Raw genomic sequence first — 20683 nt, forward strand, 5'->3', positions numbered from 1 at the left:
GGACGCATGACATTCAACCTTCGTCTCTCCCGAGCCCGTACGGGAGTTGTAGCGATGAGACAAGATAGTAGCTACTACAACAATTGGATACCACGAAATTGGGGAGAAAAAGGGGTAAAATAAAAAAATGTCAACATGTGTTAGTGTGTGCGCGCTCGTGTGTAGCTTACATGTGTCTGGCTCTTGACTGTTGAAGTGTAGTGGTAGAGCAGGTGCTTATGGGTGTAAGTGTGTGTGTTATATGGACCAGGGTGTGTCTAGGTTTTATGGTAGGTAACACAGGATTCAATTATATTAAAGCTTTTTGTTAAGTATCAACACAAAATGCAACAGGAAAATGTCAATGTAGTTTTCTCTTCTCTGAGACACAGGCCGTGTCCAAAATGCACCCTATTCCCTATCCCACAGGTCTATGGGTCCTGATTTAAAAAGTAGTGCACTATATAGGGAATGTGCTGCCGTTTCGGACGCAGTTTCTGAGCTGCATTAATGATTTATTTCACCAAGTCAATTGAGAACCAATTCTCATTTAGATTGACGACCTGGCCGAGAGGCATAACCGTACAACAGGGAACAGAACATACAGTAGAATGGCCTTAAGAGCTCAGTGACTTTCAATGTGGCACCGTCATAGGATGCCAACTGTCCAACAAGTCAGTTTGTCAAATTTCTGCCCTGCTAGAGCTGTCCCGGTCAACTAAGTGCTGTTATTGTGAAGTGGAAACTTATTGGAGCAAGAACGTGAAGTGGTAGGCCACACAAGCTCAGAATGGTACCGCCAAGTGCTGAAGCGCATAAAAACTGTCTGTCCTCGGCTGCAACACTCACTACCGAGTTCCAAACTGCTTCTGGACGCAATGTCAGCACAAGAACTGTTCGTCTGGAGCTTCATGAAATGGGTTTCCATGGCCGAGCAGCCGCACACAAGCCTAAGATCAATTACAACGGGTAGACCTTACAGTGAAATGCTTACTTACGAACCCCTAACCAACAATGCAGTTTAAAAAAATAAGGACAAGAATAATAGATAAAAGTAACAAGTAATTAAAGAGCAGCAGTAAAATAACAATAGCGCGGCGATATACAGGGGGGTACCGGTACAGAGTCAATGTGCGGGGGGGTACTGGTTAGTTGAGGTACTATGTACATGTAGGTAGAGTTATTAAAGTGACAATGCATAGATAACAACAGAGAGTAGCAGCAGTGTAAAAGAGGGGGGCAATGCAAATAGTCCGGGTAGCCATTTGATTAGATGTTCAGGAGTCTTATAGCTTGGGGGGTAGAAGCTCTTGGACCTAGACTTGGTGCTCCGGTACCGCTTGCCGTGTGGTAGCAGAAAGAACAGTCTATGACTAGGGTGGCTGGAGTCTTTGACCATTAGGGCCTTCCTCTGACACAGCCTATTATATAGGTCCTGGGTGGCAAGAAGCTTGGCCCCAGTGATGTACTGGGCCGTACGCACTCCTCTGTAGTGCCTTGTGGTCGGAGGCCGAGCAGTTTCCATTCCAGGCAGTGATGAAACCAATCCGGATGCTCTCGATGGTGCAGCTGTAGAACCTTTTGAGGATCTGAGGTCCCCATGCCACATCTTTTCAGTCTCCTAAGGGGGAATAGGTTTTGTTGTGCCCTCTTCACGACTGTCTTGGTGTGCTTGGACAATGTTAGTTTGTTGGTGATGTGGACTCCAAGGAACTTGAAGCTCTCAACCTGTTCCACTGACTTTGGAGCAGTGGAAGCGTTTTCTTGGAGTGAATAATCCCGCTTCACCATCTGGCTGTCCGACGAATGAATCTGGATTTGGCGGATGCCAGGAGAACGCTACCTGCCCCGATGCATAGTGCAAACTGTAAAGTTTGGAGGAGGAACAATGGTCTGGGGCTGTTTTTTATGGTTTGTGCCCCTTGTTCCAGTGAAAGGATATCTTAATGCTACAGCATACAATAAATGGTTTGTTGAGATCCGTGTGGAAGAATTTGACTGGCCTGCACAGATCCCTGACCTCAACCCCATTGACCACCTTTGGGATGAATTGGAATGCCGACTGCGAACCAGGCCTTATCTCCCAAAATCAGTACCCGACTTCACTAATGCTCTTGTCGCTGAATGGAAGCAAGTCCCCTCAGCAATGTTCCAACATATAGTGGATAACCAGACGAATGGAGGTTGTTATAGCAGCAAAGGGGGACCAACTCTATATTAATGCCAATTATTTTGGAATGAGTTGTTCAATGAGCAGGTGTCCACATTATTAAAAAAAACAAAAACACATTTTTTTTTAATGATGAATCCCCATTATCTGCCTAAGCAGCAGCTATTCTTCCTGGGGTCCAGCAAAGTTAAGGCAATGTATACAATTTTAAGAACATTTCAATATTTTCACAGATTTCACAACACACTGTGTGCCCTCAGGCCCCTACTCCACCATTCCCACATATCTACAGTACTAAATCCATGTGTGTGTGTATATGCATGCGTGTTTCTGTGCCAATATTTGTGTTGCTTCACAGTCCCCGCTGTTCCATAAGAAAAAAAATGTCATCTGTTTTTTAAATCTAATTTTACTGCTTGCTTGTGGTCATCTAGTGTATAGTCCTATGTTGTTGTTTTAGGTGGAGTTATGGCTCAATTTGCATATTATTCCTCTACATGTGGAACGCATGAAAATCCTTTTTCACATTCGCCCAATTTATTTCTAGAAGACTATGTTTTGTCATATACCAGATAGGTGCAGTGACGTGGTGGTTTACAGGTGCAGTGACGTGGTGGTTTACAGGTGCAGTGACGTGGTGGTTTACAGGTGCAGTGACGTGGTGGTTTACAGGTGCAGTGACGTGGTGGTTTACAGGTGCAGTGACGTGGTGGTTTACAGGTGCAGTGACGTGGTGGTTTACAGGTGCAGTGACGTGGTGGTTTACAGGTGCAGTGACGTGGTGGTTTACGGGGTCAGCCGTAGTAGTAGGTGGTGGTTTACGGGGTCAGCCGTAGTAGTAGGTGGTGGTTTACGGGGTCAGCCGTAGTAGTAGGTGGTGGTTTACGGGGTCAGCCGTAGTAGTAGGTGGTGGTTTACGGGGTCAGCCGTAGTAGTAGGTGGTGGTTTACGGGGTCAGCCGTAGTAGTAGGTGGTGGTTTACGGGGTCAGCCGTAGTAGTAGGTGGTGGTTTACGGGGTCAGCCGTAGTAGTAGGTGGTGGTTTACGGGGTCAGCCGTAGTAGTAGGTGGTGGTTTACGGGGTCAGCCGTAGTAGTAGGTGGTGGTTTACGGGGTCAGCCGTAGTAGTAGGTGGTGGTTTACGGGGTCAGCCGTAGTAGTAGGTGGTGGTTTACGGGGTCAGCCGTAGTAGTACGTGGTGGTTTACGGGGTCAGCCGTAGTAGTACGTGGTGGTTTACGGGGTCAGCCGTAGTAGTAGGTGGTGGTTTACGGGGTCAGCCGTAGTAGTACGTGGTGGTTTACGGGGTCAGCCGTAGTAGTAGGTGGTGGTTTACGGGGTCAGCCGTAGTAGTAGGTGGTGGTTTACGGGGCAGCCGTAGTAGTAGGTGGTGGTTTACGGGGTCAGCCATAGTAGTAGGTGGTGGTTTACGGGGTCAGCCGTAGTAGTAGGTGGTGGTTTACGGGGTCAGCCGTAGTAGTAGGTGGTGGTTTACGGGGTCAGCCGTAGTAGTAGGTGGTGGTTTACGGGGTCAGCCGTAGTAGTAGGTGGTGGTTTACGGGGTCAGCCGTAGTAGTAGGTGGTGGTTTACGGGGTCAGCCGTAGTAGTACGTGGTGGTTTACGGGGTCAGCCGTAGTAGTACGTGGTGGTTTACGGGGTCAGCCGTAGTAGTAGGTGGTGGTTTACGGGGTCAGCCGTAGTAGTACGTGGTGGTTTACGGGGTCAGCCGTAGTAGTAGGTGGTGGTTTACGGGGTCAGCCGTAGTAGTAGGTGGTGGTTTACGGGGTCAGCCGTAGTAGTAGGTGGTGGTTTACGGGGTCAGCCGTAGTAGTACGTGGTGGTTTACGGGGTCAGCCGTAGTAGTACGTGGTGGTTTACGGGGTCAGCCGTAGTAGTACGGAGTTAAGTGCTAAAGGACATATCGACAGATTTTTCACCTTGAATGCTCGGGTATTCGAACCAGCAACCTTTTGGTTACTAGCCCAACAATTTAACCGCTAGGCTAGCTGCCGCCCTAATGAGAAACAGTCACACTGGGTTAGTGCAGAAATACCACAATAACAGTAGGCAACAATGCAGACAATGATCAGCAGGCATATTGATCAGTCAGCAGATCAGATAATGTTTCTAAAGGAGTGTGGTGGCTTGTATGTGTCAAGTTTGAAGGTCTTGTGCAGCTCGTTCCAGTTGTTGGCGGTGAAAACTGGAACAATTGATGGCCACAGGAAGTGCTGGGCTTGGAATGACCAGTACAATGCCTCTACCAGAGAGCAGGTTGCTATTGGTAGTGGAGATGTTGAGGTAGAGGGGGGACTTGTAAGTAAATTGGTACCAGTGGTCCCAGTGTCATGTATGTAACGAGGGACAGTTGACCAGGGTGTAAAGGCCACAGTGATAAGTGCTTAAGGGGGCACTGGTAAACAAAGCGTATGGCAATATGGTAAAAGACAAGTTATTTTGGGGCCAAGCCTGTAAACTACATCGTCATAGTCCAGGATTGGCAGTATGGTCATTTTTACAGGGGTGTGCTTGGCAGAGTGGGTGAAGGATGTTCTGTTGTGGTTTAGGAAACCAATTCTAGATGTAAATTTTAAACTATAGGTGGGTGATGTGTGTATGGAATGAGGTTGAGAATGTTAGGAGAGTAGGCAGGTTGAGGTAAGTTCCGGTTGAAGAGCATGCATTTCCTTTTTTTGGTATTGGTAAGGTCAGAGAAGGTATGTTGGATGTTAAAGCTATGTTGTAGGGTGGTTACGTGTTCAGGGAGGGGCCAGTTGTGTACAGGATAGTGTAATAAAGGTGGATGAGGGTCACCAGAAGCATGCGCCACATTCTTAATATACACCGAGAATAGGGTCGGCCCAAGAATCTATCCTTGTGGAACTCCCGTAGATACAGCCAGTGGGTTAGAAAGCAGGCCCCTTGGATTGTACACGGCCAGAGAAATAGTTTTCAAACTAGGCTAATCCTCAGAACCATGGGTCGCTGACTGTGTTGATCAGGATGCAGTGGTTAACAGAATCAAAGGCTTTGGCCAGATCAGTAAAAAACAGCCGCACAATACTGCATGTTGTCAAAAGCCGTGGTGATGTTGTTGAGACAGGACAACACAACAATCAACCACCCAGACCTCAGCCTTCCACTACTTGCCCTGCCTGCCCGCCTGGGGAAACATTGTAAAATCCTTCTGACAGCCAGGTGTCGGCTAAGTTTAGACTCACTCACACAGTGGTGATATAAACACTGACTGGCCGGACCCACCCACTTCTAAACTTTTCTGGTACATAGATGGTGCCGTACTGTATGGCTGCTGTCTTGAGCTCTGAACCCAATTTTGCTTTTTTTTCTGATTCTTTTGGCGTTTTTTTTCTTTTTTTGGTGGGGGGTGGGGTTTCTCTTGCTAGCATGCTCTCACTTTGTCCCTTGTCTCATGTCAACGGACACGCACACAGTTTTGGCTTGGCTGGCCTCCCTGGATGGGAAGTGTGTCTTGGTCCTTGTGAAAGAGGTCCTTCAGTATGTTAACGGAACAAAATCTGTTTTTTTCCCTCCTGCCTGCTTCTCTCTTTTGCTCTGCTCCCTCCCTTCCCTGCATCTCGGTCCTCTCCCTCTCTTCTGCTGGCTTTCTCTTCCCTCCCTCTCTCCCACTCACACACACTCGTGTATGACATTCCTGCTTTTCTCCCTGCTGTGCCTTTCTTGTCCAACACCTTCTACACATAGTGCTAGTCCACCAGGCTAGGTCTCATGTATAATTCACAAGACAGAGCCCTGCTAGCATATAGGTCCCCAAGCCCCTCGCCCCTACCCTTCTGGCCCTTAGCTAGCCCCTACCCTTCTGGCCCTTAGCCAGCCCCTACCCTTCTGGCCCTTAGCCAGCCCCTACCCTTCTGGCCCTTAGCTAGCCCCTACCCTTCTGGCCCTTAGCTAGCCCCTACCCTTCTGGCCCTTAGCCAGCCCCTACCCTTCTGGCCCCTAGCCAGCCCCAACCCCAAGACACTAGCCAGCCCCCTAGACACTAGCCAGCCCCCTAGACACTAGCCACCACCTACCCCTAGACACTAGCCACCCCCCTAGACACTAGCCACCCCCCTAGACACTAGCCACCCCCCTAGACACTAGCCACCACCTACCTACCCCCCTAGACACTAGCCACCCCCCTAGACACTAGGCACCACCTACCCCCCTAGCCACCCCCCTAGCCACAAGCCAGCCCCCTAGACACTAGCCACCACCTACCCCCCTAGACACTAGCCAGTCCCCTAGACACTAGACACTCCCTACCCCCCCCCCCCCCCCCCCCCCCCCCAGGCACCACCTACCCCCCTAGACACTAGCCACCCCCCTAGACACTAGACACTAGCCACCCCCCTAGACACTAGGCACCACCTACCCCGCTAGACACTAGTCAGCCCCCTAGACACTAGGCACCACCTACCCCACTAGCCACCCCCCTAGACACTAGCCAGCCCCCTAGACAGTCCTTTTCCCTTCAGGTAGCACCCTAACCCATTGCTTAGACTCTCGTGTAGCCCCCAGGGGTTAGATCTGTGAGGGCTGGGTCAGTCGGTGGAGGACATATGTCTACGTTTTCACCTAGCTTCTCAGGGGGAAAGGTGGAAATACTTTACGTCATGTGAAAATGCCTCTAGACCAAGACATTTGGACATATAGACATACACAGAGTGTACAAAATATTAGGAACACCTTTTGCCCTCAGAACAGCCTCAATTCGTCGCGGCATGGACTCTACAAGGTGTCAAAAGCGTTCCACAGGGATGCTGGCCCATGTCGACTCCAATTCTTCCCACAGTTGTCCAGTTGGCTGGATGTCCTTTGGGTGGTGGACCATTTTTAATAAACACAGGAAACTGTTGAGCGTGAACAACCCAGCAGCGTTGCAGTTCTTGGCACACACACACACACAATGTCTCAAATGTGTTAAGGCTTAAAAAAACCTTCTTTAACGTGTCTCCTCCCGTTCATCTACACTGATTTGAAGGGGATTTAACAAGTGACATCAATAAGGGATCATAGCTTTCACCTGCTCAGTTTATTTAATGGAAGAGCACTATGTGTCATGGTTTGTACACTCAGTGTATATACCCAACACTGTTAAGCTTGTCAAATCTGTTTTCCTGTCTAACCCATGCTTGTGTTGTGTTTTGTATTTTTTGTTATGAATGCTGCTACTAACATTGGATTGGATTGGCTGTGGCTGGACTTGCCTCTACGATCACCTGCCTGGCTTCTTTGGTGTGGTTTTGCCCCCATGCCTGTGTTTCCTGTGATGACCTTTAACCCGGAAGGCATTGGTAAACTGTCAACTGCGGATGGTAAAGCGTTTGCAGATCCCGAGGTGCTGCGGAGGCTGACGTCGTCAGTGAGCTGTGCCCTGGACGAGGCGGCTGCCGCCCTGACGCGCATGAGAGCAGAGAACACACTCAACGCTGGCCAGGCCGACAAGTATGTATCTACCCCAGTCCATCTATCAATACATGAGAGCAGAGAACACACTCAAAGCTGGCCAGGCCGACAAGTATGTATCTATCCCAGTCCATCTATCAATACATGAGAGCAGAGAACACACTCAAAGCTGGCCAGGCCGACAAGTATGTATCTACCCCAGTCCATCTATCAATACATGAGAGCAGAGAACACACTCAAAGCTGGCCAGGCCGACAAGTATGTATCTACCCCAGTCCATCTATCAATACATGAGAGCAGAGAACACACTCAAAGCTGGCCAGGCCGACAAGTATGTATCTATCCCAGTCCATCTATCAATACATGAGAGCAGAGAACACACTCAAAGCTGGCCAGGCCGACAAGTATGTATCTACCCCAGTCCATCTATCAATACATGAGAGCAGAGAACACACTCAAAGCTGGCCAGGCCGACAAGTATGTATCTACCCCAGTCCATCTATCAATACATGAGAGCAGAGAACACACTCAAAGCTGGCCAGGCCGACAAGTATGTATCTACCCCAGTCCATCTATCAATACATGAGAGCAGAGAACACACTCAAAGCTGGCCAGGCCGACAAGTATGTATCTATCCCAGTCCATCTATCAATACATGAGAGCAGAGAACACACTCAAAGCTGGCCAGGCCGACAAGTATGTATCTACCCCAGTCCATCTATCAATACATGAGAGCAGAGAACACACTCAAAGCTGGCCAGGCCGACAAGTATGTATCTATCCCAGTCCATCTATCAATACATGAGAGCAGAGAACACACTCAAAGCTGGCCAGGCCGACAAGTATGTATCTATCCCAGTCCATCTATCAATACATGAGAGCAGAGAACACACTCAAAGCTGGCCAGGCCGACAAGTATGTATCTACCCCAGTCCATCTATCAATACATGAGAGCAGAGAACACACTCAAAGCTGGCCAGGCCGACAAGTATGTATCTATCCCAGTCCATCTATCAATACATGAGAGCAGAGAACACACTCAAAGCTGGCCGACAAGTACAGTTGAATTCGGAAGTTTACATACACCTTAGCCACATACATTTAAACTCAGTTTTTCACAATTCCTGATAATTGATTCTAGTAAAAATTCCCTGTCTTAGGTCAGTTAGGATCACCACTTTATTTTAAGAATGTGAAATGTCAGAATAATCGTTTATTTATTAATAATTTATTTCAGCTTTTATTTCTTTCATCACATTCCCAATGGGTCAGAAGTTTACATACACTCAATTAGTATTTGCTAGCATTGCCTTTAAATTGTTTAACTTGGGTCAAACTTTTTGGGTAGCCTTCCACATGCTTCCCATATTAAATTGGGTGAATTTTGGCCCATTCTTCCTGACAGAGCTGGTGAACTGAGTCAGGTTTGTAGGCCTCATTGCTCGCACAAGCTTTTTCAGTTCTGCCCACAAATGTTCTATAGGATTGAGGTCAGGGCTTTGTGATGGCCACTCCAATACCTTGACTTTGTTGTCCTTAAGCCATTTTGCCACAACTTTGGAAGTGTGCTTGGGGTCATTGTCCATTTGGAAGACCCATTTGCGACCAAGCTTTAATTTCCTGACTGATGTCTTGAGATGTTGTTCAATATATCCACCACATTTTCCATTCTCATGATGCCATCTATTTTGTGAAGTGCACCAGTCCCTGCTGGAGCAAAGCACCCCCACAACATGATGCTGCCACCCTCGTGCTTCACGGTTGGGATGGTGTTCTTCGACTTGCAGGCCTCCCTCTTTTTCCTCCAAACATAATGATGGTCATTATGATCAAACAGTTCTATTTCTGTTTCATCAGACCAGAGGACTTTTCTCCAAAAAGTATAATCTTTGTCCCCATGTGCAGTTGCAAACCGTAGTCTGGCTTTTTTATGGCGGTTTTGGAGCAGTGGCTTCTTCCTTGCTGAGCAGCCATTCAGGTTAAGTCGATATAGGACTCGTTTTACTGTGGATATAGATAGTATTGTACCTGTTTCTTCCAGCATCTTCACAAGGTCCTTTGCACTTGTTCTGGGATTGATTTGCACTTTTCAAAAAAGTACATTAATCTCTAGGAGACAGAAAGCGTCTCCTTCCTGAGCGGTATGACGGCTGCGTGGTCCCATGGTGTTTATACTTGCATACTATTGTTTGTACAGATGAACATTGGGAAATTGCTCCCAAGGATGAACCCGACTTGTGGAGGTCGGCAATTTCTTTTCTGAGGTCTTGGCTGATTTCTTTTGATTTTCCAATGATGTCAAGCAAAGAGGCACTGAGTTTGAAGGTAGGCCTTGAAATACATCCACAGGTACACCTCCAGTTGACTCAAATGATGTCAATTAGCCTATCAGAAGCTTCTAAAGCCATGACATCGTTTTCTGGAATTTTCCAAGCTGTTTAAAGGCACAGTTAACTTAGTGTATGTACATTTCTGACCCACTGGAATTGTGATACACTGAATTATAAGTGAAATAATTTGTAAACAATTGTTGGAAAAATTAGTTGTCATGCACAAAGTAGATGTCCTAACTGACTTGCCAAAACTATAGTTTGTTAACAAGACATTTGTGGAGTGGATGAAAAACAAGTTTTAATGACTCCAACCTAAGTATGTAAACTTCCGACTTCAACTGTGTGTGTCTACCCCAGTCCATTTGTCAATACATCTATCAATACATGAGAAGTGAACAACGCTGGCCAGGCCGACAAGTATGTGAGACAAACTGAATATAGCAGTCAATATCTGAATATCAATCAATGTATTACTGCCGTGATCAATATGTTACCCGATCAAACAGTTCAGTCAAGCATCATATGTCTGGTAGTTTCTCTGTTATAAAAGAAGTGTGATTATGAGCTGTGTGTGTGTGTGTGTGTGCGGCATTAGTTGTGTGTGTGTGTGTTTCTCAGGGGTGTGTGTTCTCTTGTCATAGTGGCAGTAATTGTAACTGTTTGATTACGAAGTGTGTGTGTGTGTGTGTGTGTTTGTTCTCCTGTCACAGTGGCAGTAATTGTAACTGTTTGATTACGAAGTGTGTGTGTGTGTGTGTTTGTTCTCCTGTCACAGTGGCAGTAATTGTAACTGTTTGATTACGAAGTGTGTGTGTGTTTGTTCTCCTGTCACAGTGGCAGTAATTGTAGCAGTCTGGTTATTTTCAGCCGTAGTCTAGCAGAGGCGTGTTCGGACGGAGACGTGAACGCTGTGAGGAAGCTGCTAGACGAGGGGCGGAGCGTCAACGAACACACTGAGGAAGGAGAGAGTCTTCTCTGCCTCGCCTGCTCTGCTGGATACTATGAACTCGCACAGGTGTGTGTGCGTGAGAGAGCAGTTTGTGTGTGTGTGTCTGTCGCAAGTGTGTAATCAACCGTTTTGAATAAGTCATTTCAGTAACTTCCGTGAAAGGTGTCCTCTTTTTGCGGGTTATGTCAGAATGCGGTTCAGTCCCCCACAATCTCTACAGCATACAGATCTGACCCCTACTGTGCTTGGTTGTTAGGTGCTGCTCGCCATGCACGCCAACGTGGAGGACCGGGGGATTAAAGGTGACATCACGCCCCTGATGGCGGCGGCGAGCGGCGGTTACGTCGACATCGTCAAGCTGCTCCTGGTCCACGGGGCTGACGCCAACGCACAGTCCTCCACCGGTAGGAATACACACATTTCTTTATCATTTTCCATCTGCCTTGCTCAATGTGCGTCTGGTTATTTCTTGTCATCATTTTTTGTCCAAACCAAAATGTTTAGATTTCCGCTTGGACAATATGTCCCTATTCACCATCTCGGCCCCCATCTCGGCCCCCAACCCCCATCTCGTCCCCCATCTCGGCCCCCATCTCGGCCCCCATCTCGCCCCATTAAATCTAAACATCACTAACACACGTAACACAGCCCTGACGTATGGTCTCTCTCTCCCTCTGTAGGTAACACAGCCCTGACGTATGCGTGTGCTGGGGGGTTTGTGGATGTGGTGAAGGTTCTCCTGAAGGAGGGGGCCAACATCGAGGATCACAATGAGAACGGACACACCCCTCTAATGGAGGGGGCGAGCGCGGGCCATGTGGAGGTGGCCAGGGTTCTGCTGGAGTACGGCGCCGGGATCAACACACACTCCAACGAATTCAAGGAGAGCGCCCTCACACTCGCCTGCTACAAAGGTCTTCTTCACTTCTCGTTGGAGTATTCAAGTGTTCCCTTTGACTGTTTTTTTAGATGTTTTCATGTGGCGCTCGCTCACATCGCCCCCCCAATGCAACCTTCATAGTCTCAGACAACAAAATAATAGTTTCTGCTTCTCTCTCCTTCCCCCGCCCGCCCACTCTCTCTCCCCTGCCCTCTCTCTCTCTCCCCTGCCCTCTCTCTCTCTCCCCTGCCCTCTCTCTCTCTCCCCTGCCCTCTCTCTCTCTCCCCTGCCCTCTCTCTCTCTCCCCTGCCCTCTCTCTCTCTCTCCCCTGCCCTCTCTCTCTCTCTCCCCTGCCCTCTCTCTCTCTCCCCTGCCCTCTCTCTCTCTCCCCTGCCCTCTCTCTCTCTCCCCTGCCCTCTCTCTCTCTCCCCTGCCCTCTCTCTCTCTCCCCTGCCCTCTCTCTCTCTCCCCTGCCCTCTCTCTCTCTCCCCTGCCCTCTCTCTCTCTCCCCTGCCCTCTCTCTCTCTCTCCCCTGCCCTCTCTCTCTCTCTCCCCTGCCCTCTCTCTCTCTCTCCCCTGCCCTCTCTCTCTCTCTCCCCTGCCCTCTCTCTCTCTCTCCCGCCCTCTCTCTCTCTCCCCTGCCCTCTCTCTCTCTCCCCTGCCCTCTCTCTCTCTCTCCCCTGCCCTCTCTCTCTCTCTCCCCTGCCCTCTCTCCCTCTCTCGCTCCCCTGCCCCCTCTCTCTCGCTCCCCTGCCCTCTCTCTCTCGCTCCCCTGCCCTCTCTCTCTCGCTCCCCTGCCCTCTCTCTCTCTCTCCCCTGCCCTCTCTCTCTCTCTCCCCTGCCCTCTCTCTCTCTCTCTCCCCTGCCCTCTCTCTCTCCCCTGCCCTCTCTCTCTCCCCTGCCCTCTCTCTCTCCCCTGCCCTCTCTCTCTCTCTCCCCTGCCCTCTCTCTCTCTCTCCCCTGCCCTCTCTCTCTCTCTCCCCTGCCCTCTCTCTCTCTCTCTCTCTCCCCTGCCCTCTCTCTCCCTCTCTCTCTCTCTCTCTCTCTCTCTCTCTCTCTCTCTCTCTCTCTCTCTCCCCCCTGCCCTCTCTCTCTCTCTCTCTCTCTCTCCCCCTGCCCTCTCTCTCTCTCTCTCTCTCTCTCCCCTGCCCTCTCTCTCTCTCTCTCTCTCCCCTGCCCTCTCTCTCTCTCTCTCACCTCCCCTCTCTCTCTCCCCTGCCCTCTCTCTCTCTCTCCCCTGCCCTCTCTCTCTCCCCTGCCCTCTCTCCCTCTCTCTCTCTCTCCCCTGCCCTCTCTCTCTCTCTCTCTCTCCCCTGCCCTCTCTCTCTCTCTCTCTCCTCTGCCCTCTCTCTCTCCCCTGCCCTCTCTCTCTCTCTCTCTCTCTCCCCTGCCCTCTCTCTCTCTCTCTCCCTGCCCTCTCTCTCTCTCTCTCCCTGCCCTCTCTCTCTCTCTCTCTCTCTCTCCCCTGCCCTCTCTCTCTCTCTCTCTCCCCTGCCCTCTCTCTCTCTCTCCCCTGCCCTCTCTCTCTCTCCCCTGCCCTCTCTCTCTCTCCCCTGCCCTCTCTCTCTCTCCCCTGCCCTCTCTCTCTCTCTCCCCTGCCCTCTCTCTCTCTCCCCTGCCCTCTCTCTCTCTCCCCTGCCCCCTCTCTCTCTCTCCCCTGCCCCCTCTCTCTCTCCCCTGCCCTCTCTCTCTCTCTCCCCTGCCCCCTCTCTCTCTCCCCCCTGCCCCCTCTCTCTCTCCCCTGCCCTCTCTCTCTCTCTCTCCCCTGCCCTCTCTCTCTCTCTCTCCCCTGCCCTCTCTCTCTCTCTCTCCCCTGCCCTCTCTCTCTCTCCCCTGCCCTCTCTCTCTCTCTCTCCCCTGCCCTCTCTCTCTCTCTCTCCCCTGCCCTCTCTCTCTCTCTCCCCTGCCCTCTCTCTCTCTCTCCCCTGCCCTCTCTCTCTCTCTCCCCTGCCCTCTCTCTCTCTCTCTCTCCCCTGCCCTCTCTCGCTCTCTCCCCTGCCCTCTCTCTCTCTCTCCCCTGCCCTCTCTCTCTCTCCCCTGCCCTCTCTCTCTCCCTCCCCTGCCCTCTCTCTCTCTCCCTCCCCTGCCCTCTCTCTCTCTCTCTCCCATGCCCTCTCTCTCTCTCTCTCCCCTGCCCTCTCTCTCTCTCTCCGCTGCCCTCTCTCTCTCTCTCCCCTGCCCTCTCTCTCTCTCTCTCCCCTGCCCTCTCTCTCTCTCTCTCCCCTGCCCTCTCTCTCTCTCTCTCCCCTGCCCTCTCTCTCTCTCTCCCCTGCCCTCTCTCTCTCTCTCCCCTGCCCTCTCTCTCTCTCTCTCCCCTGCCCTCTCTCTCTCTCTCTCCCCTGCCCTCTCTCTCTCTCTCTCCCCTGCCCTCTCTCTCTCTCTCTCCCCTGCCCTCTCTCTCTCCCCTGCCCTCTCTCTCTCTCTCTCCCCTGCCCTCTCTCTCTCTCTCCCCTGCCCTCTCTCTCTCTCTCTCCCCTGCCCTCTCTCTCTCTCTCTCTCTCCCCTGCCCTCTCTCTCTCTCTCCCCTGCCCTCTCTCTCTCTCTCCCCTGCCCTCTCTCTCTCCCCCCTGCCCTCTCTCTCTCTCTCTCCCCTGCCCTCTCTCTCTCTCCCCTGCCCTCTCTCTCTCTCTCTCTCTCCCCTGCCCTCTCTCTCTCTCTCCCCTGCCCTCTCCCCTGCCCTCTCTCTCTCTCTCCCCTGCCCTCTCTCTCTCTCTCCCCTGCCCTCTCTCTCTCTCTCCCCTGCCCTCTCTCTCTCTCCCCTGCCCTCTCTCTCTCTCCCCTGCCCTCTCTCTCTCTCCCCTGCCCCCTCTCTCTCCCCTGCTCTCTCTCTCTCCCCCCTGCCCTCTCTCTCTCTCTCCCCCTGCCCTCTCTCTCTCTCTCTCCCCTGCCCTCTCTCTCTCTCTCTCTCTCTCCCCTGCCCTCTCTCTCTCTCTCTCTCCCCTGCTCTCTCTCTCTCTCTCCCCTGCCCTCTCTCTCTCTCTCTCCCCTGCCCTCTCTCTCTCTCTCCCCTGCCCTCTCTCTCTCTCTCCCCTGCCCCCTCTCTCTCCCCTGCTCTCTCTCTCTCTCTCCCCTGCTCTCTCTCTCTCTCTCCCCTGCTCTCTCTCTCTCTCCCTCCCCTGCCCTCTCTCTCTCTCCCTCCCCTGCCCTCTCTCTCTCTCTCCCTCCCCTGCCCTCTCTCTCTCCCTCCCCTGCCCTCTCTCTCTCTCTCCCTCCCCTGCCCTCTCTCTCTCCCTCCCCTGCCCTCTCTCTCTCCCTCCCCTGCCCTCTCTCTCTCCCTCCCCTGCCCTCTCTCTCTCTCTCCCCTGCCCTCTCTCTCTCTCTCCCCTGCCCTCTCTCTCTCTCTCCCCTGCCCTCTCTCTCTCTCCCCTGCCCTCTCTCTCTCTCTCCCCTGCCCTCTCTCTCTCTCTCCCCTGCCCTCTCTCTCTCTCTCCCCTGCCCTCTCTCTCTCTCTCCCCTGCCCTCTCTCTCTCTCTCCCCTGCCCTCTCTCTCTCTCTCCCCTGCCCTCTCTCTCTCTCTCCCCTGCCCTCTCTCTCTCTCTCCCCTGCCCTCTCTCTCTCTCTCTCCCCTGCCCTCTCTCTCTCTCTCTCTCCTGCCCTCTCTCTCTCTCTCCCCTGCCCTCTCTCTCTCTCTCTCCCCTGCCCTCTCTCTCTCCCCTGCCCTCTCTCTCTCTCCCCTGCCCTCTCTCGCTCTCCCCTGCCCTCTCTCTCTCTCCCCTGCCCTCTCTCTCTCCCCTGCCCTCTCTCTCTCTCCCCTGCCCTCTCTCTCTCTCCCCTGCCCTCTCTCTCTCTCCCCTGCCCTCTCTCTCTCTCCCCTGCCCTCTCTCTCTCCCCTGCCCCCTCTCTCTCCCCTGCTCTCTCTCTCTCTCCCCTGCTCTCTCTCTCTCTCCCCTGCTCTCTCTCTCTCTCCCCTGCTCTCTCTCTCTCTCCCCTGCCCTCTCTCTCTCTCCCCTGCCCTCTCTCTCTCTCCCCTGCCCTCTCTCTCTCTCCCCTGCCCTCTCTCTCTCTCCCCTGCCCTCTCTCTCTCTCTCCCCTGCCCTCTCTCTCTCTCTCCCCTGCCCTCTCTCTCTCTCTCCCCTGCCCTCTCTCTCTCTCTCCCCTGCCCTCTCTCTCTCTCTCCCCTGCCCTCTCTCTCTCTCTCCCCTGCCCTCTCTCTCTCTCTCCCCTGCCCTCTCTCTCTCTCTCCCCTGCCCTCTCTCTCTCTCTCCCCTGCCCTCTCTCTCTCTCTCCCCTGCCCTCTCTCTCTCTCTCCCCTGCCCTCTCTCTCTCTCTCCCCTGCCCTCTCTCTCTCTCTCTCCCCTGCCCTCTCTCTCTCTCTCTCTCCCCTGCCCTCTCTCTCTCTCTCTCTCCCCTGCCCTCTCTCTCTCTCTCTCCCCTGCCCTCTCTCTCTCTCTCTCTCCCCTGCCCTCTCTCTCTCTCTCTCTCCCCTGCCCTCTCTCTCTCTCTCTCTCCCCTGCCCTCTCTCTCTCTCTCTCTCCCCTGCCCTCTCTCTCTCTCTCTCTCCCCTGCCCTCTCTCTCTCTCTCTCTCCCCTGCCCTCTCTCTCTCTCTCTCTCCCCCGCCCTCTCTCTCTCTCCTATATATATTTATATATATTAGGTCATCTGGACATGGTGAGGTTTCTGCTGGAAGCCGGGGCAGATCAGGAGCATAAGACAGATGAGATGCACACAGCGCTGATGGAAGCCTGCATGGTGAGCATATGACCCAACACACATCCCCTCCCTCTCTCTCCTCTCTCTCCCTGCATGGTGAGCATATGACCCAACACACATCCCCTCCCTATCTCTCCTCTCTCTCCCTGAATGGTGAACATATGACCCAACACACATCCCCTCTCTCTCCCTGCATGGTGAGCATATGACCCAACACACATCCCCTCCCTCTCTCTCCTCTCTCTCCCTGCATGGTGAACATATGACCCAACACACATCCCCTCTCTCTCCCTGCATGGTGAGCATATGACCCAACACACATCCCCTCCCTCTCTCTCCTCTCTCTCCCTGCATGGTGAACATATGACCCAACACACATCCCCTCTCTCTCCCTGCATGGTGAGCATATGACCCAACACACATCCCCTCCCTCTCTCTCCTCTCTCTCCCTGCATGGTGAGCATATGACCCAACACACATCCCCTCTCTCTCCTCTCTCTCCCTGCATGGTGAGCATATGACCCAACACACATCCCCTCTCTCTCCCTGCATGGTGAACATATGACCCAACACACATCCCCTCTCTCCCTGCATGGTGAACATATGACCCAACACACATCAAATCAAATCAAATGTATTTATATAGCCCTTCGTACATCAGCTGATATCTCAAAGTGCTGTACAGAAACCCAGCCTAAAACCCCAAACAGCAAGCAATGCAGGTGTAGAAGCAGGGTGGCTAGGAAAAACTCCCTAGAAAGGCCAAAACCTAGAGAGGAACCAGGCTATGTGGGGTGGCCAGTCCTCTTCTGGCTGTGCCGGGTGGAGATTATAACAGAACATGGCCAAGATGTTCAAATGTTCATAAATGACCAGCATGGTCGAATAATAATAAGGCAGAACAGTTGAAACTGGAGCAGCAGCACGGTCAGGTGGACTGGGGACAGCAAGGAGTCATCATGTCAGGTATTCCTGGGGCATGGTCCTAGGGCTCAGGGAGAGAGGGAGAGAGGGAGAGAGGGAGAGGGGGAGAGAGAAAACTGACCCTAGCCCCCCGACACAAACTACTGCAGCCTAAATACTGGAGGCTGAGACAGGAGGGGTCAGGAGATACTGTGGCCCCATCCGAGGACACCCCCGGACAGGGCCAAACAGGAAAGATATAACCCCACCCACTTTGCCAAAGCACAGCCCCCACACCACTAGAGGGATATCTTCAACCACCAACTTACCATCCTGAGACAAGGCTGAGTAGAGCCTACAAAGACCTCCGCCACGGCACAACCCAAGGGGGGGGGGGACCACATCAGTGAATCAACCCACTCAGGTGACGCACCCCCTCCAGGGATGGAATGAGAGAGCCCCAGTAAGCCAGTGACTCAGCCCCTCTAATAGGGTTAGAGGCAGAGAATCCCAGTGGAAAGAGGGGAACAGGCCAGGCAGAGACAGCAAGGGTGGTTCGTTGCTCCAGAGCCTTTCCGTTCACCTTCCCACTCCTGGGCCAGACTACACTCAATAATATGACCCACTGAAGAGATGAGTCTTCAGTAAAGACTTAAAGGTAGAGACCGAGTCTGCGTCTCTCACATGGGTAGGCAGACCATTCCATAAAAATGGAGCTCAATAGGAGGAAGCTCTGCCTCCAGCTGTTTACTTAGAAATTCTAGGGACAATTAGGAGGCCTGCGTCTTGTGACCGTAGCGTACGTGTAGGTATGTACGGCAGGACCAAATCAGAGAGATAGGTAGGAGCAAGCCCATGTAATGCTTTTTAGGTTAGCAGTAAAACCTTGAAATCAGCCCTTGCTTTGACAGGAAGCTAGTGTAGAGAGGCTAGCACTGGAGTAATATGATCAAATTGTTTGGTTCTAGTCAGGATTCTAGCAGCCGTATTTAGCACTAACTGAAGTTTATTTAGTGCTTTATCCGGGTAGCCGGAAAGTAGAGCATTGCAGTAGTCTAACCTAGAAGTGACAAAAGCATGGACTAATTTTTCTGCATCATTTCTGGACAGAAAGTTTCTGATTTTTGCAATGTTACGTAGATGGAAAAAAGCTGTCCTTGAAACAGTCTTGATATGTTCGTCAAAAGAGAGATCAGGGTCCAGAGTAACGCCGAGGTCCTTCACAGTTTTATTTGAGACGACTGTACAACCATTAAGCTTAATTGTCAGATTCAACAGAAGATCTCTTTGTTTCTTGGGACCTAGAACAAGCATCTCTGTTTTGTTTAAACGTAGAACGTTTGCAGCCATCCACTTCCTTATGTCTGAAACACATGCTTCTAGCAATTGCAATTTTGTGGCTTCACCATGTTTCATTGAAATGTACAGCTGTGTATCATCCGCATAGCAGTGAAAGTTAACTTTATGTTTCCGAATAACATCCCCAAGAGGTAAAATTTATAGTGAAAACAATAGTGGTCCTAAAACGGAACCTTGAGGAACACCGTCATTTACAGTTGATTTGTCAGAGGTCAAACCATTTTTTATATTTTCTGGGTCAAGGTTTGGCTTTTTCAAGAGAGGCTTTATTACTGCCACTTTTAGTGAGTTTGGTACACATCCGGTGGATAGAGAGCCGTTTATTATGTTAAACATAGGAGGGCCAAGCACAGGAAACAGCTTTTTCAGTAGTTTAGTTGGAATAGGGTCCAGTATGCAGCTTGAAGGTTTAGAGGCCATGATTATTTTCATCATTGTGTCAAGAGATATAGTACTAAAACACTTGAGCGTCTCTCTTGATCCTAGGTCCTGGCAGAGTTGTGCAGACTCAGGACAACTGAGCTTTGAAGGAATACGCAGATTTAAAGAGGAGTCCGTAATTTGCTTTCTAATAATCATAATCTTTTCCTCAAAGAAGTTAATGAATTTATCACTGCTAAAGTGAAAGTCATCCTCTCTTGGGGAATGCTGCTTTTTAGTTAGCTTTGCGACAGTATCAAAAAGGAATTTCGGATTGTTCTTATTTTCCTCAATTAAGTTAGAAAAATAGGATGATCGAGCAGCAGTAAGGGCTCTTCGGTACTGCACAGTACTGTCTTTCCAAGCTAGTCGGAAGACTTCCAGTTTGGTGTGGCGCCATTTCCGTTCCAATTTTCTGGAAGCTTGCTTCAGAGCTTGGGTATTTTCTGTGTACCAGGGAGCTAGTTTCTTATGAGAAATGTTTTTAGTTTTTAGGGGTGCAACTGCATCTAGGGTATTGCGCAAGGTTAAATTGAGTTCCTCAGTTAGGTGGTTAACTGATTTTTGTCCTCTGGCGTCCTTGGGTAGACAGAGGGAATCTGGAAGGACATCAAGGAATCTTTGTGTTGTCTGTGAATTTATAGCACGACTTTTGATGTTCCTTGGTTGGGGTCTGAGCAGATTATTTGTTGCAATTGCAAACGTAATAAAATGGTGGTCCGATAGTCCAGGATTATGAGGAAAAACATTAAGATCCACAACATTTATTCCATGGGACAAAACTAGGTCCAGCGTATGACTGTGACAGTGAGTGTGTCCAGAGACATGTTGGACAAAACCCACTGAGTCGATGATGGCTCCGAAAGCCTTTTGGAGTGGGTCTGTGGACTTTTCCATGTGAATATTAAAGTCACCAAAGATTAGAATATTATCTGCTATGACTACAAGGTCCGATAGGAATTCAGGGAACTCAGTGAGGAACGCTGTATACGGCCCAGGAGGCCTGTAAACAGTAGCTATAAAAAGTGATTGAGTAGGCTGCATAGATTTCCTGACTAGAAGCTCAAAAGACGAAAACGTCATTATTTCTTTTTTTTGTAAATTGAAATTTGCTATCGTAAATGTTAGCAACACCTCCGCCTTTGCGGGATGCACGGGGGATATGGTCACTAGTGTAGCCAGGAGGTGAGGCCTCATTTAACACAGTAAATTCATCAGACTTAAGCCATGTTTCAGTCAGGCCAATCACATCAATATTATGATCAGTGATTAATTAGTTCATTGACTATAATTGCCTTTGAAGTAAGGGATCTAACATTAAGTAGCCCTATTTTGAGATGTGAGGTATCATGATCTCTTTCAATAATGACAGGAATGGAGGTGGTCTTTATCCTAGTGAGATTGCTAAGGCGAACACCGCCATGTTTAGTTTTGCCCAACCTAGGTCGAGGCACAGACACGGTCTCAATGGTGATAGCTGAGCTGACAACACTGACTGTGCTAGTGGCAGACTCCACTATGCTGGCAGGCTGGCTAACAGCCTGCTGCCTGGCCTGCACCCTATTTCATTGTGGAGCTAGAGGAGTTAGAGCCCTGTCTATGTTGGTAGATAA

The 20683-nt window shown here is 50.8% G+C and overlaps 1 protein-coding gene across 50 annotated transcripts in view; it reads left to right on the plus strand.

Annotated features, from left to right (window-relative positions):
- LOC110504378 (ankyrin repeat and KH domain-containing protein 1) overlaps positions 1-20683 on the plus strand; it is a 69049-nt gene that overhangs the window by 12539 nt on the left and 35827 nt on the right. For 12 of the 50 annotated variants that reach the window (XM_090220183.1, XM_090220185.1, XM_090220184.1 and 9 more), the window contains exons 3-7: positions 7458-7614; positions 10761-10923; positions 11114-11261; positions 11538-11771; positions 16333-16425. In XM_090220183.1, coding sequence (XP_090076309.1) covers positions 7458-7614; positions 10761-10923; positions 11114-11261; positions 11538-11771; positions 16333-16425 — 795 coding nt within the window. Of the gene's footprint in view, positions 1-7457; positions 7615-10760; positions 10924-11113; positions 11262-11537; positions 11772-16332; positions 16428-20683 lie in introns of all 50 variants that reach the window. The other 38 variants (XM_090220182.1, XM_090220204.1, XM_090220205.1 and 35 more) reach the window with 4 other exon arrangements.

This window comes from Oncorhynchus mykiss, chromosome 25 (assembly GCF_057628025.1).
Source record: "Oncorhynchus mykiss isolate SJ-2025 chromosome 25, ASM5762802v1, whole genome shotgun sequence".
Lineage (NCBI taxonomy): Eukaryota > Metazoa > Chordata > Actinopteri > Salmoniformes > Salmonidae > Oncorhynchus > Oncorhynchus mykiss.